At 42.5% G+C, this 17,387-nt stretch overlaps 1 protein-coding gene across 1 annotated transcript in view; it reads right to left on the reverse strand.

Annotated features, from left to right (window-relative positions):
• Positions 1–7,972: 7,972 nt before the first annotated feature.
• LOC122557106 (nuclear receptor subfamily 0 group B member 1-like) overlaps positions 7,973–17,387 on the reverse strand; it is an 18,191-nt gene continuing 8,776 nt past the window's right edge. The window contains exon 2 of the mRNA XM_043704425.1: positions 7,973–8,371. Coding sequence (XP_043560360.1) covers positions 8,130–8,371 — 242 coding nt within the window. The 3' untranslated portion in view covers positions 7,973–8,129. The remainder of the gene's footprint in view (positions 8,372–17,387) is intronic.

A 17,387-nucleotide genomic window follows, 5' to 3' on the forward strand; every position in this document is an offset into this window, starting at 1 on the left:
GCCTGCTAGTACAAAGTTGGCTTTCACATGTCAAACTGTCAAGGACGTCTTAGCATGTGCCTGGGGGAAGCAGAAATATCTCACCCACATCAGGTCATCCGCCCAATGAGCGAAATTAGGGTGGAAATTGGAAGCAAGTTTACCCTTGGGAACTAAAATCTCCCCATTGACTTTCAGTGACATTAAAGTGAGAATTATGATTGATCGTGCACAGCGTGGTTCATAAGGAAGGCTCTGTACACAGAGAGTAAAAGTTGGGAATTTGTTGAGGTTGGGAATGGGTAGCAAGAGGAAAGGAGGAGATGTTATATGGAGGGTGTCAGGTGTATGTGGACAGGTTGCTTGATTCTCACCACACAGAGAAATATATTTTCACATTGGGTTTCATGTGACTGGTCCTGTGCAGAGTAAGGAGATCCCACGTGAAATGGAGAATGCGAATCTACAGCAGCAGCTCCAAATCAACAAACACTATACACTGACTAATGATGAGGACACAGATAAAAACTATTGGCAAGTCGGCCAGCACACTGACTGTGCACCTGTTGGAGCAGGATGTTGACCAAAGATGAAAGTGGAGGAAGCATCATGTGATAGATTTAATGATTGGAAGGATGGAACAAAGAAATCCCGTGTCAGCAGGATTAAGAGTCCCACATTGTTTGTTGCCCACCTGATGTCAGATAAGGTTAATCTTGATCAAGGTTAGAGTGGTGCTGGAAAAGAGTAGGAAAAGTTTGCTGATGAAAGGCTTTTCCCGAACAGTCGATTTTCCTGCTCCTCGGATGCTGCCTGACCTGCTGTGTTTTTCCAGCACCACTCTAACCTTGACTCCAATCTCCAGTGTCTGGAGCACCCACTTCCACTTAATGTTGATCAAGCCTGTAAGGAGATTGTAGAAAACAGGCAAGGGCTCGGTCACTGTGATCCATACAGACAACAACAACGAGAGTAGGCAACAGGTCCTGTTTGTACTGAAAGGGAAACTAGGGATTGATTTTAAAGTACAGCAATTTGATTGCTAAAGTTCTTATCTGAGCAAATTGTGAAGTGGTGATCAATGAGGTGGACTGGTGGTAGAAGATGTGGTGTGGGAATGAAGGGTTCCCATTTCATAACACTCTGACATCAGGACTGGAACAGAAAGGGCAGAGTGTTCACTAAAGTTGGAGCTCATGGAATTGAAGACCAATCACTGGCCAAGTTTTACAACTTGGCTGAATGGAATTCTCTTAACAAAAATGACAAATTGTTGCAAAACCAATTATTAATTTTAGACGTGAGATTTTTACGAAGCAAAGGTGTTAAGGCATTTGGGCAAGAGCAGGTAACAGATCAGTCATGGCCTTATTGAGTGGCAGGAGGGGCTAAAGGATTTAAATAGCCTGCTCCTGTGTCTGTGTAGTGTCATTAACATCCATGGAAGCTGTTCATTCAGTCTGCACAGATTGACTGAAACAATTGTGTTATTCATTAATGAAGCCACAAGATGGCACTGTAGCTGTATATAATATCCTGATGACATTCTGTAATGGGATACAGGATAAATATTCCATCATTGGCAGCCTGCACCTTAAGCTGCGTGGGCCCTAGGCTTTTGAGTAAACTCCCTAAAACCGTTGTATTTTCAACTGTAGTGGGCAGAGAAGAAAGTTACCTCCGATTAAAATAGGATTTTGATCAGATGGGCCAATGGGCTGAGATTGATTAGGCCACTGTTGGAATATTGCATGCAATTCTGGTCTCCTTACTATTGGAAAGATGTTGTGAAACCTGAAAGGGTTCAGAAAAGATTTACAGGGTTGGAGGATTTGAGCTACAGGGAGAGGCTGAACAGGCTGGGGCTGTTTTCCCTGGAGCGTCAGAGGCTGAGGGGTGACCTTATAGAGGTTTACAAAATTATGAGGGGCATGGATAGGGTAAATAGACAAAGTCTTTTCCCTGGTGTCAGCGAGTCCAAAACTTGAGGGCATTCGCCTCAAATTTTAACTTTGTAAGCTTACCTGGAGGGAATGGAGAATGGAAGGGCAAGTCCGGAAGGCGTTCCTGGTGGGAGAGTGGTGGGCTGGAGCCCAGAGTGGGAGGCAGGCTGAGTCCAGGCTGGCCCGGGAGACATGTCCTGGAAGCGAGTCTTGGTGATGGGCCCAGGGCTGGAGGCCCGTGTGAAGAGGCAGTGAGGACTCGAGTTCTGAAGCCTGGCAGGCCTGGACTCAGTGACCATAATTTGAGTACTTTTTAAAGATACCTCTATGCTTATTCTGAACTTTGAATTAATTGATTACTTTCTTTAAAACTTTGTTTTTTTGTGCTAGACGTTTTTTCACTCTTTCAAGTCTGTAGCACATATTTACGTATCTGTACCTAAGTATCCTGTCCCTAAGATAGCGACAAGGTGGTAACACCACAATCCTTTCACTGCATTCATTCAAGTTCATGTGACATTAAAGGTGATTTTATTGTATTTTATTCCATCAAGACACCCTTTAAGATCCACCTCTTTGATTAAACTGCTGTCATCTCTCAACACACATAGTTCAGGGACTAATTTTGTTTGATGAATCTTTTGTGACTCAACCTTGGAATGCCTTTTGTTATGTTACAGGTGCCATGTAAATGCACCATGCTGCTGACATGCAGTTTCAAAGTTTTCTGCTCTATTTCAAATGAAACAACTCACATCAGCATAAATTCAGGCAGGAAACTAACACTAAATAACTAGCATCTATACTCAGCACCTTACTCCAACATATTCTTTACTTAAAACAAAAAAGTAGAGGGAAATCATAGTACATCCTTGTTGAAATCAGTGTGCCCATGTGCTTAGCTTACATAGCCAGTCTTTACATAAATTCCATCCCTTTTAACCAACTGTTCTACAAAGGCATTTTCTTGCACGTGTCTAAAATATAACAGTGCCAAAATGAATTGACCCTTTTGATAGTTGCTCCCAAACATTTTGTTAAAAGCAGTAATCTCCATGTGGCAGCTTGTGGATCATTCTGCAGCATGCAGAAGGGTGCTGAATGCTTGGAGTGATATCCCGGTAGAGAGTTGGATTCGCCTGTTTGCTAACTCTCGGTTTCAATGTTGACAGTATGGCGCTGGAAAAGCACAGCAGGTCAGACAGCATCCGAGGAGCAGGAGAATCAATGTTTCGGGCAAAGGCCCGTCATCAGGAATGGTCGCTCAGTGGTTAGCCCTGCTGTCTCCCAGCACCAAAGGATCCGGATTCGATTCCAACCTTGGGTGACTGTCTGTGTGGAGTTTGCACATTTTCCCTGTGTCTGCATGGGTTTCCACCAGGTGCTCTGATTTCTTCCCACAATTCAACAGTGTGTGGGTAGGTGAATTGGCCATGTTAAATTGCCCATTGTGCCCATGGCTATATAGGTTGGATGTGTTGATCATGCAAGGTGTTGGGTTATTGGGTAAGGGGATGAGTCTGGATGGGAGACTCTTCAGAAGGTTGGGGTGGACTTGATGGGCTAGATGACCTGCTTCCACACTATAGGGATTCTATGGTATTCCAATACATGATCTATAGAGCTCACTGTGTTTGGAAGGATGGTAGATGTTTGTCCACACTCTCTCCAAAGCTTAAGCTTCACCTTTTGCCTGACATAACTGTGCTCAGTGCCTTTCCAAAGGCAGAGGTAAGAGCCACTTCCTACAGAGCCGCACAAACACTCAACAATAACTACAAAGAGCCAAACAAGACAAAAAGAATTGCGGATTCAGGAAATCTGATACTGCTCAAGAAACTCAACAGGTGTGGCAGCATCCGTGGAGTGAAAGCAGAGTTGGCTTCAGTGTGCTTTTACATTATGTTAACCTTTTAAACTAAAATAAATTAAGATGGATGTGGGTAGCATTTATATACCCAATCTGTCTTATATTCTCCTCATATAATTGGCCTATCATGTTAATTTTTAAATTTCTAACGATCGTTTTCTGCATTATTTGGCACATGTTCTGTGTAAACATTAGTTGCTGGCCCAAGTATTTGAATAACCGTCAGTTAAGTTGGAAAGAAACATGCAAACCCGCATTGACTTCAATAGTCCACACAGCAGCTTTAACTTGAATTGTATAGCTTAGCTCCTCTCCCAAAGTCTTCATCCTAGGAGACAAGTCAACAAGGGTGTCCTTGCAATATTTGTATGGAAATTGGAGGTGGGAAAATTGTCAGGTAAGATTCCTAATGGTGACAATAATAAGCACCACACATTGCTGTTAAATTAAAGAATCACTAATAAATCAAAACAAACAAAAAAGTCCCAGTTATATGCATTTCTTTCAATGTGATAACCCCTGTCAAATTTTGTGTATCATTGTATTAAATTCTGAGGGGATACATGACCTCAAGTACCGAGCAGTATGAGATCACAGCACTGTCACTGTGCTTAGCATGTGTACAGAATACAGTACAGACACAGTATGTAAAATGGTTTATCACACACTTTGTGCAGACAAGTTATTGGTTTCAGATTGGATCCTATCTCCACCCTGCCATCCCATCTCTCATCTACATTATGGACCCCGCTGCCACTACCTGAAAACACACGATTCACCACACCTCGCTCTACTTCACTGTCACCCCTTTCAACCCCTCGACTGTCTGGTTTGTCACAGTTTTGCTCAACAACTGATATTGCAGAAGCAGAAATTTACTGCAACTGAATAGTAGGATGATTGAAATCATTGATTTCAGCCCCTGTCCTCAGCTCTTTTCCAAAGCCATCAACTCCATTCTTCTTCTTAGTAACAACAGAAGGTTAAAGCAGACTGCTTGCAACTTCGGTGCTGTATTAAATTCTGAGTTGAGCTTATGAACACATATTTGAGCCATTATCTGCCTGCACTGTTGCCTTAGCTCCTCCGCTGCTGAAATCCTCATCCACGACCTTGTTAGCTCTAGATATTGTGATATCATTACTTTCCTGTCTGACATCCCAACCTGTAGCAGACGTAATGTCATGCAAAACATTTCTTGCCAATTTCCTAACTTGCACTAAAGCCCTTGCTTTCATTACCTCTGAGCTTGCTCACTTATATTAGCTTTCGTTAAATTCATACCTCAACTTTAACATTGTCATTATTTTCAACTTGCTCCATGGCTTTGTAATCTCTTTCCGGTCTGTATCTCTCTGCACCCCTCCAGATCTGGTATTTTGAGCATTGTTGATTCTTATCACTCGACCACTGGCAGCCACCAGGACGCTGAGTTCTGTAATTCCCTTCGAAGAGATTTCTGCGTTTATTTTTATGACGTTCTTTAAAGCCTATCTCTTAATTAGGCTTTTTATCAGCTGTCCAACGCAACCTTTTAGAGAGTATGGGTGAGTTGTTTCAGTACACGTCCACTTACAATTTGCTGGTGGGCAGTTGGTTTGCAGTGTTCAGTAGTTTTGTGTTTTGTTATGTGAGTCTGGTAACCGATCTATGCTCACTGTGCTCGATTGGTAAACATGGAGTGGAATCAGAGGAAAGTGAATGGCAGAAGCCTCTAGATGCTGAGCTGTAAGTGCAGAGATATTTTAAAGCCTTGTAAAAAAGAAATGATGTGTCTGCATTTCTCTGAGGTAAATCAAACATAAAATATGCAACACAGTGTACTGATATACATGCAGTTACCTAAAAATGGCAGATGTGAACAATCTACACAAAGTTTTTGGGTTAGGTACAACATTCCACATGCCCTAAATCTCCATGAATGACTTGGTATAAGAGTGTGGTGGGGACATAGACAACAGGGCCTGGTTAGCATTGATCTAAATTCCCCTTGACATGCATGTTGCCCCAACACAGAGCCTCTCAAACCACAAGATCCTATTTTGGACTTTTTATATATTGTCTCCATCACCCAATGAATTCTAGGCAAGTCTGTGCCCTGTGGTTTTCCAGTGACAAACAAGCTACTTTCAAGAAACAGCACTCCCGTCTTTCATTTAGACCCCTTCCAATCATTTGGAGCTAACACTAAGTTAGGAATAGAGTCATACAGCATGGAAACAGGCCCTTTGGCCTGACTCATCCATGCCACCATGTGTCCTAAATTGATCTAATCTCATTTGCCCACACTTGGGCCCATATCCCTCGAAATCTTTCCTATGTATGTAGCTGTCCAAAAATCTTTTAAATGTTATAATTGTACTCACCTCGACCACTTCCTTTGGGAGCTCATTCCCTCCATCCTCCAAATGGAAAAGCTGGCCATCAGATCCCTTTTAAGTCTTTCTCCTCTCACCTTAAACCTTTTGGATTCTCCTACCCTGGGGAAAAGACATTGGCTATTCACTTACCTATGCTCCTCATGATTTTATAAACCACCGTAAGATCACCCCTTAGCCTTATATGCTCCAGTGAAAATATCCCAGCCTATCCAGCCTCTTCATATAAGTCAAACGCTCCAATTTCAGTAACATCCTTGTACGTCTGTGTTACAACTTTCCAGTTTAATAATATCCTTCCTATAGCAGAGTGACCAGAATTGTATGCAGTATTCCAAATGTGGCCTTACCAATGTCCTGTACAGGTGTAACATGATGTCCCAGTTCCTCTACTCAATGTTCTGACTGATGAAACCCAAACATCTTCTTCATCACCCTGTCTACCTGTGACACCACTTTGAAGCATCTATGTACCTGCACCCCTCAGTCTTTCTGTTTGACTACACTCACTGGAGCCCCATGTTACCTCAGTAAGTCTTGCCTTGAAACAAAAACTGACCCTTCCTCACTGGACCCGAAAGGTTAACTCTGATTTTTTTTCACAATTGCTGTCAAACCTGCTGAGCTTTTCCAGCAACTTCTGCTTTTGTGTCTGATTTACAGCATCCGCAGCTCTTTTGGTTTTTATTGAGTCTTACCTTAGTTTGTTTTACTAAAAGGCAGCACCTTGCATTAAAATCCATCCGACATTCCTCTGCCCACTGGTCCAGTTGATCAAGATCCCATTGTACTCTGAGATAACCTTCTTTACTATCTACCTTACCACCACTTTTGGTGTCATCTGCAAACTAACTAACCATGCCTCCTACATTCTCATCTTAGGCCAGACCCCATGTTTGGTGGGACATTAGCCTTTGAGTAAAGTAGAAACCTTCCTGCTTTACACTTTCTCCATAGCCATTGATTTCCTTTCTTTTCTTGCCTCCTTAGCCACCTCCTTGCACCATTATCCCTCTCATGATTTATCTCTTCTGATTTCCACTCTGTCACTGCAATTCCCTTTTATCCCTTCCCTCTTTCTCTGCTTGTTTAAAACCTGTTCTTTCTTTCCTGACCACCTGAAGAATTCATTCCACTTCTTTCTTCGCAGAGGCTGCCTGAACGGCTGAGTATTAGCAGCACTTTTCGTTGTCATTTCAGATTTCGATTTCCATTTTTGAGGGCAGGGGATGGTCAGCCCACATTCTAAAAATTGCCTGGGCCTTGCACTCTTGTCAAAGGGGAGGGAGCAGTGGGAATAGGAGGGGGGACCAAGGTGGTTATAGGGCTGGTGGAGAATTGTTTGCCTGTCTCTTCCAGCCAACCTCACATTTGTGATTCCCATCCTTGGATTAAAATCGGGGTTACTGTGTCTGAATTAGCAAGTGTTTTCCAGTTCTAACAGCCCATAACTTGGTTTAAAATATTCTCTGCTGTTGTCCTGGATTAGTGGGCCTAGCCATTCTTTGGTGCGCAGTCAGTCTTCAAGTGCTAAACAGATGGCTCAGCCTCCAATACGGTGGAAATGCTGCATGCTCTCATTACATGCGTCATATTAATGAGACAGAGATGGCTCACGTCCTTAACCTCAAATGGACATTCCATCTCTCATTAAATGAGGCCATGCTATGTCTGCCGAGACTCCTGCTGCCTATTTTGGATGGCCAGGCAAGTGTGAACAAATTCCTAGGCCATCATATTTCAAACAAACACACACCAAAGGTAAATATCTTATATACTTTAATGAATCCATTTGTCTTTCAGATAATGCAGGTTAGGGATATAATTCAGGCATAATCATAAACACTTAAACATTTAGAAAACACATTTGTAACAAATAAGTTAGCATGTCAAATAGAAAGAAAAGCTCAACTGTCTTGTTTATGGTTTACACGTTGTGGTATGCACAGCAATGTGTGGCTAACTCGTATACAACATTTCCATCAGCAAGGCATTCATTTGCACGTTCCCGATGAGTGGTCGAAAAAAGAGTTGTGTGATGACCGGTGCGTTGATGCTCTTCAAGGACATCAGTGCAAGTAGTATCTGGCTGAAACGGCTTGTGTCCCGAGGGTGGGCAGAGTGGATGTATTCAGTGAGGGCTCGCTGAGCTTCCTGCTGCAGATACAAGGTGTACTGGGGAGCATGTAGCCCTGATATATCTGCAGAACAAAAACAAAACACACACATACACACACCAGAATAAGTTAGAGTAATTGATCAGAGAGAATAATTGTGCTACATTTGTAGCATCCTGAAAAATATTGTCAGAAATGCAGCAGCCCGATTTGAGCACGGCAAGCTCCCAGGTGCGGTAATTGGAATTTGGATCCTCAGCTTCAATCATAATTAGTTGCAGCACAGAGAGACACATTGCAGTGTTCCTGCTTTAGGGTTCCAACTGCTCACAGGGGCATGTCTCAGCCTATTTCGATTACACTATTCAGTTTGTTATGAACATTGGTTTTGAAGGACATGGAAGCAGAATTAATCCTTTTTTGTAAAACTCCACCATTGCACTTTTAAACAATTCATTCATAGGATATGCGCATCACTGGCTACGCTAGTATTTATTGTGACCTGAATTGCCCTAGTGAACGTAATGGTGAGTCTCCTTCCTGAGTCACTGCAGTCCGTGTGCTAAAGGAAGAACCACAATGTTGTTCCTGAGGGCAGTTCCAAGATTTTGACCCAGTGACACTGTAGGAACGGTGATATGTTGCCAAGTGAGTGGCTTGGAACTTGCAGGTGATGGTGTTTATATGTAACTGCTGGCAGATGGTAAAGGTTGTGAGTTTGCAAGGTGTGACTAAAGGAGTATCGGAGTGTTGTGGATCTTGTAGATTGTGCGCACTGCTTCTACTGTACATTGGTAATGGAGGGAGTGAATGTCAATTTTTAGATATTGTGCCAATCAAACAGGCTGCTTTGACCTGGATGGTACCAAAATTCCTGAGTGTTGTTGGAGCTGCACCCATCCAGGCAAATTGGCAGTATTCCATCACACTCCTGATTGTGTCTTGTAAATGATGGACAGAGTTTGAGGAGTCAGGAGGTGAACAACTCACTGTCAAGTTCCCAGCCTCTGAGCCAATCTTGTATTTATATTGCTGGTAACTGATAAATGATCCTCACAGGATGTAGATAATGGGTGGTTCACGTAATGCCATTGAATCTCTAGGGCCAATGGCTACCCTCTCTCTCGGTGGCGATAGTTATTACCTGACACTGATGTGATGAGAACGTTACATCAACCCAAGTCTAAATGTTATCCAGATGTTGCTGCTTCGGTACTTGAAGAAGTGTGAATTGTGTTGAGCATTGTGCAATTGTCAGTGAACATCCTGGTTCTGAGCGTAAGATGGAGGGAAAGTCATTAATAGAGCAGTTGAAGGTGGCTGAGCCTAGGACACTCACACATACATTGATGTGAAACGCAGTGGAATCCATCTTGGCAAAGCAATTAGCATGTGAGCGTCAGAGGCTGAGGAGTGACCTTATAGAGGTTTATAAAACCAAGAGGGGCATGGATAGGATAAATTGGCAAAGCCTTTTCCCTGGGGTGGGGAAGTCCAGAACTAGAGGGCATAGGTTTAGGGTGAGAGGGGAAAGATCTAAAGAGACCTAAGGGGGCAACTTTTTCACACAGAGGATGGTACGTGTATGGAATGAGCTGCCAGAGGAAGTGGTGGAGGCTGGTACAATTGCAACATTTAAAAGGCATTGGGATGGGTATATGAATAGGAAGGATTTGGAGGGATATGGGCCGGGTGCTGGCAGGTGGGACTAGATTGGGTTGGGATATCTGGTCGGCATGGACGGGTTGGACAGAAGGGTCTGTTTCCATGCTGTACATCTCTATGCCTCTATGACTCTAACTAGCCTATACAAAGTAGGGAGATCAGGCATATGAATTAATGCCATGCTGATTTGACACTAATTCTGGCATTTTTTAAAACCATTTTCAGCTCCACACTCCTGTCAAGTTCCTTTTTAAATTTTTAACAGGTGACCCTATGATCGATAGCAGAAATAATCCCCATTGGGGCAATTTAAAGGAATCTACTTAGAGGTGAAGTTCTGATTGATTTGTTCTACTAATACCACAATTCTACTCATTTTAGGTTTTCCAGGGTTGATTTAACTTTTATTAAGATAAAACTCTGGCAGCTGCAGAAAGGTATTTCATTAATTTCAAGACTAATGCACAAACTAATTGCTCCCAAGACTTGGGCTCACTGAAATGCACCAAGGTGGAGAGAATGAACAGAAGATAGACAGAGCAGGACAAGCTGCTGGAAGAGGGAAGAGGAGAAAGGGTCTACGCCTTTCCGGAGTGTAAAGACCTCGAGTCCCAGATGGTCTGTATTGTCAATACCTCGCTAATATCTGCCAGTTGCTGCAGTTATCATTTTATACTCAGAGCAAGGCAAAGACTGCATTGTCAGTTGCTATGAAGGTGGCAATAGTATTGAGCTTTTGCCTATTTGTTTGCTTCTAGCATGGTGCTTGAGATGTTTGCATTATTTGCTAATGATCCATTCACTGTTGCACAATGGAAATTCTCAGAGATGATATCTTTTCCTTTTTCCAGAGATCTACTGGTGGAGTGAGCTTCAGTAGGATTGCAGGTTCCTCATGCTTGAGGTTGCTATTGGCTTATGTCGTCTGTATTACAACCAACACAGAAAACGGCTAACCTGCTAGGTCATCACTGCAGTTAGCAATCACGCACACACTTGGATTTGATTTATTGTTGTTGTCGCATGTACTGAGATACAGTGAAAAGTGTTGTTTTGCATGCTATACAGGCTGATGGTATCATACAAAGTGCATCAGGGTAGCAGAACAGAGTGCAGAATACAGTGTTACAGCCACAGAGAAGATGCAGAGAGAAAGGTCAGAATTAACATTTGAGAATTCTGTTCAAAAGTCTGATAACAGCAGGGAAGAAACTGGTTTTGGGTCTACTTTTCAAACTTTTATACCTTGAGCACGAAGGAAGAGTGTATAACTGGGTTGGGAGGGGTCTTTGATTATGCTGATTGCTCTCCCAGTGCAGTACAGCTGGAGTCAAGGATAGATGAAAGGCTGGTTTGTGGACTGGGCTGTGTTCACTCTGTAGTTTCTTGTGGTCTTGCGAAGACCAGTTGCCAAATTGCATGTATATACGTAGCAAGTATATACTGAAAGCTGTGTTGTCTGACAAAATGTGATGAAGTAGAGCAATGGGTTGCGCGTGTGCTGCCCGAGGGAAGTCCTGCAGTTCATGGGGTTAGGGATTTGGGGTTGGTCTGACACCTGCTATATCATCTCAACTTCATGTGGAACAGCCCTCACCACCAACAAGCAGGAGCAAACCTGGAAGGAGTTCTGACCGGTCCTAGCATGAGGCTCTGCTGAGTTCTTCCAGTTGCAGAAGGGATACCGTAGATTGGCTGGGTCCAGGGTGAGGAACAATGAACTGGCTCCATTTCTTTATTCATCTGCCCTTTTGCTCGGTTGCAACAAAATTAATTTTAAAAGTCCCCCACTGTGGATACCTTACTCCTGAAAGAAATGAATTGATGTTTTGAAAGGAGCCAATTTCTTCAGAAGTCTTTCTTGAGTTAACAAAGGGGTGAGTTTATTTGTTGTTAACTATGGGAAGAAAAATCATGAAACACGCATGGAATAGAGATAAGAAACGATTGCCACAAAAGATAGAAGTTGAGAGATATATGGTTCAGCCTCTGGGTCATTCATGAAGATTAGATAGTGGAACATTAATAATTGAGCAGACCATTTTGGGACTGTTGCCGGGTGAGTTGAAATTAATTTGCTCTGTTTTTTTTTCAATGGTGGTTAGCTGGCAGAACTCAGAGCAGGAACTTCCTTCCTTTGTCCTGTTTCCTTTTGACTGGTTTCGAGCAAACCCAGTGACAGAGAAAGCCATTTCCCTGCAACATAGGGTTAACGAATGTGTGATTCTTCGTCAGTGAACTATGTGTACAATGGCCTGATACAGTGCAAACCACAGCAGAATCAGGTGAGTTTACAGGCTCGAAATGGGGTGACGATACATGGCCTTGAAGGATGGCATTGAGCAGACAAAAGGTTAATCTTCTGTCTGCAACATCTAAGGCAAAGCAGCAGCAGAGTGAGCTGTTGAGCAGATTACAGTAGCAACACTGACAGAATGCAGGGGTAAGAAGATGAATACTCTTAATCTCAAAAAGTTTAATGCTCCACCGTGTCACCAGCTTAGCACCTGAACAATCATAGTAATTAAATTGGATTATTTAATTCAACTAACTAGCTGAACGGCTCTGACTCCTTCATGCTCTTTTGATAACAGTAACAAAACCATGGTAACAGGAGCAATCGGAGCTGGAATGAGTTTCCACTGCAAATTTCAGACTGATGGTTGACAGTGCTTTCTTGCAATGGAAACCGAGACACCACACATTACATCATGGTTGGGTCGACAAGTGTTAGAGTTCACCACCAAACCCAGTATTGGTAATTATGAACTAGCTAGAAGCTCTGCACAAATTTATACACCACCTTTATACCAGAGTATTCCATGGTACCAGAGTGCTTTTTGTTTTTTTTTGTCTATTCACGAGATGAGGGCATCACTGACTAGGTCAGCATTTATTGCCTCATGGGCAGTTAGGCGTCAACTACATTACTGTGTGTCTGGAGTCACATGTAGTCCATACCAGGTAAGGATGGCAGTTTCCTCCCCTAAAGGACATTAGAGAACCAGATGGTTTCTTTTCCTGACAATTCACAATGGTTTTGTGGTCATCATTAGACTCTTAATTCCAGAGTTTTGAATTCCATTTCCACCATCTTCCATGGTAGGATTTGAACCCGGGTTCCCAGAACATTTCCTGGGTCTCTAGATTAACAGTCCAGAGATAATGCCTCTCGACCTCCCTGTCCATCCCATTGTGCGCACCCATGAATCTTTTACTACAGTCTGCCTCATCAAAACTCTCATCAGAGTCAGTGCAGGAGAACTCCTGTGTGAGCATATCCTCAAACATGCTGATATCTGCACTAACCTTGCCTTCTGACCTAGCTATACTTCTTTTTTTTTGAATGTGCCCATTGTCTCAGCACATGCAGATTCCAGCAAAGTATGTCCCTCTAAGATTTGTACAACATCAGAATGGGCAGTGCTGCCTGTGCACCTGTAATCACCCGATAGTGCACCTTCGACATTGTGCAATTCCTGAGTTCCTCCATTGCTTGGCCAAATTGCATCTCGAAAGGAACAGGGATAAAGTTATGGTGAGGGCAAGAATCAAATGGGGGGAGGGGTAAATAAGAGCGGCCACATCTGTAAATCATCAGAGACTGTCCGATGAGGAAGTGGAGTGTGAGACGTAGCATGAGGTATGAGGATAAAGCCATCTTCAATAGTTTCAGCCCTTCCTCTGGCCATGCCCTCAGCAATGTCGATTCTGATTATGGCTGGCACCATTTCCTCCATGGAGTTTGGAACAGGAAGCTATGTCTGTCACCCCCTACAGCTCTTTCCTACTGCCTCTGGCCGTGCCTCACCTCCTCGTGCAAAACCGAGAGGGACATGTGCCACTGAATCTGGTGCACCTTGTTTGGCTCGTGTGGCTATCCTGGTTGCATAGCTTGTGTGTGACAGTGAGGTGGGGCGGGGCATGTAAGTAGCTGAGAGAGACTACTGAAAGATGAGTATGTGTGGGGTGTGCTGGGTTGAGTAGTGTATGGTTCTAGCCATGCGAGCGGATATGACATTTGAAGGTCCATCCATTGGCCTTGCCCATACATGTGAACCTGGTGCTGCACTGGATCCCAGTGCTTCAAGCTCTGAGCTTGCCATCCATTGGCTCTCTGCTCCCACTGCCTTTTCGGAGGGTGCTGTGCAGATTCATGAGTTTGATGTAAGTGCAAGTAAAAGAACACTAAGTGATTAGGTCGTGATAAATCTTCAACTGACAAGCCGCACCCCAGAGTTTAAAAGATGTGTCTGCAGAGATACAGAGATATGATCTTCCAAACTTTCTTAGATTCTAGAACTGTTTCTCAAATTGAATAGAAGGAAACAAACATAACTGATCTGTTTAATACATAAGCAAAAATGCAAAAGAGGACTTACAAGCCAGTTAGCTGGAATTTAATTTCCAGCCTCAGTAAAATGGTGACCCTAGCAACCCATTTCGGAAAAACCTCATCTGGCTCACTAATGCATTCTTTTGGGAGAGAATGCATTAGTCTAGCCAACGTGTGACAGCAGAGGCCACAGCATTGCCCTTACTCTGAACTGTCACTCAGTTCAAACAGCAACATCTACGTTGCTTGAGAGAATGAAGAGGAGATCAGAAATGTTGTGCATTCAATTAGGCAACATAGAAGAAATTACAAATCAAAATTTGAATTAATAGATTAGAACCAAATCAGCAGACAAGAAATGTAGCTGTAGATAATCGAGGACCGAAAGCTTTAGTGTTTGGCCTCAGCTATTTACAATCTCAGTCAGATAAAGAGTCTGAACGTAATCTGTTCAATTTAGCTGAAGATATAAAGGTTAGGTGAGAAAGTAAGTGATGCAGAGTCATGTAGACAGATTGGCTGAGTAGGCAAGAATATGGCAGATGGAATGCAATATGGAGAAATTAGAAAAATGCTAAAAAAAAGAGAGATTGGTAAATATTTACATTCAGAAGTACCTGGGTGTCCTTGTTGGATGAATTACAGAGAACTGATAAGCAGATACAGCCTGCCATTAGGAAGGCAAAGGTTATATTAGCTAAAAAGGCACGCAACTAAAAGAAATGTAACTACAATCATTGAGGAAGTCACATTAGTGTATTGTGTATACTTTTGGTTCCCTTCCTTAAGGATGTACACACATGTCCTAGAGAGAACACAACAACTATTCACTAGATTGGTTTCTAGGATGTAAGGATTATTCTATGAGAGAGATTGATTAAATTAAGCCTATAAAACCCTAGAGTTTGGAAGGTTGAGCGTTCACGTATTTGAACATATGAAATTATTGAGGGGCTTGTCAGGGTCGCTGCTGAGAAAATGAACCCCCTTGCTGGGGAATCTAAAACACAGGATTACCATCTTAGAATAATGGCCACTTAGTACTGAGGTGAGGAACTAATTCTCCACTAAAGAGTTCTGAATCTTTCAAATTTTCTGATCCAGACAGACAGCTGTAGAAGCTTAGTGTAAAGGGGGCCAGATTCCCTCAAAATGTTTTAAGAAGTAGCCCAGACTTTAACTTTTCTTATTTTAAAGGCAGATGTGAAATGGGTATTCCAGGTGTGATGCAGCTGGTCAAACCACTGGGCTTTAAGCAAAGCAGAACGTAGTTCAATGCAGCAGTTGACACACAAGCAAATGAAAACAGAATTTAGAATAACCCAACTCATCATAACAACTTAACTAAAAAGCTGTTCCAATTCCTGGAATATCCCATAAACACACCCCTTGGCAAAAGGCAAATTCAAACTCAGGTTCTTGCGGGCAGGAGACATTTCAGAGAGAAAGCCAGCCAGGAACTATCTGCTAAAGCTTGGAACCTTTCTCCTCTGCAGCAGCTTCTGACTGCCTGCTAAAAACTAACCCAAACTAGAAAGAAGACCGTTAACTGGGAGAACTGCTCACATCCCTGTCATTGTTTAAACTAGGCTCGCGCCCAGACATTTCGTCACCTCTGCCTTTACGACCTCTCTTTAAAAAAAACAAGGACAAAATAACCTTTTTAAAGGGGCAGCATCGTCACACCTAGTCATTGTGCATATTCAAGACAGAGGCCAATAGGGTTTTGAGTTTTAGAGCATCATAGAATCATAGAAGGATTATGACACAGAAGGTGACCATTCTGTCCATCAGGACCTATGGGATTATGGTCAGCATGGATTGGTTGGACTGAAGTGTCTGTTTCTGGGCTATGTGACTCTGTAAGTCTGTGCTCTTTCAAAGAAAGGTCCCTTTCACTGTTTTTTCACTATAGCCTTGCAACTATTTTCCCATCAAGTGTTTATCCAACTCTGAAGCTACAATTTAATACACCTCCATTACACTCCCAGGCAGTGTATTCCAGATCCAAAAACCCATCATGTCAGAACATTTCCCTCAAGCTGCATTTGGTTTTGTTAGAAAACAATAGAATGGTTGCTGTTATGCAACCTTCAATGTTAACACCTTGCTTACGGTTGGGTTAATTTTCTGCCACTCTTATCATTTCATAACTGAGTCTAAGGGTTTTACTTGGCTGACAATGAGGGAGGAAAATGATGGTGAGGCTTAATGAGAGAGGTTCTTGTCTTGAACAAAATGCACTTTATTTCACAACATGGCAGTCCCTGGGTTGCGAATGGGTTCCAACCTTTGGATCCATAAAATTACACCCTCGTTTGGATCATGATCATGAGATGGATGTTTGTAAATCAAAAAGTACAGCTGAACAAATTAATTTAGTGAGATAGGCAATGTTATTGAGACCAACAGGAGATCTCAGGGTATAGGTCTTTTTACGACAACAGAGCAGACTGAAAATCAAGTCCCAACACTTCATGAGATATAAATGTAAATCTCTAATCTATCATCAAAATAATCAATTTGTTTCTCTTTATTGCAGTTATCTAAAAAAAAAGACTTTAAACTGGTATCTTTAATAAACTCAAAAATAAGTTTGTTTATTAAAACCCAACTTATTTCTTAAGCATGTAGTAAAATGGATTATTACCTAATCTACTATGTAGACTTAAGTTCTATGCCCTCAATCCCAGACGCACGCACATTCATACTCAGAAAGAATGACATGATATAGAAGTGCAATTATAATTGGAAATACAAGGGAAAACACTGTTCAAGAGCCCAAACTAAAATGATAGAATGAAAGTCCTGCTCATAGTTTCTTTGGTCACCTTTGACAAAATCATGCTGCTATCAGCCATTGTTTAATGGATTAGTCTGGATTCACATTACTGAGATAACTCTCTTAATCACTGTGTTTTTATGTGTGCATGAGTAGTCGTATGTGGTTGCATCTGTGTGTGTGGGTTTGTCTGTGTTGGTGTGTCTGTGTGGGTGTGTCTGTGTGGGTGTCCCTGTGCAGGTGTGAGTGTCTTTGTGTGTGTGTGGGTGTGTCTGTGTGGGTGTGCATGTATCTGTGTGGGTGTCTCTGTGCAGGTG

This window comes from Chiloscyllium plagiosum, chromosome 15, assembly GCF_004010195.1.
Source record: "Chiloscyllium plagiosum isolate BGI_BamShark_2017 chromosome 15, ASM401019v2, whole genome shotgun sequence".
NCBI lineage: Eukaryota > Metazoa > Chordata > Chondrichthyes > Orectolobiformes > Hemiscylliidae > Chiloscyllium > Chiloscyllium plagiosum.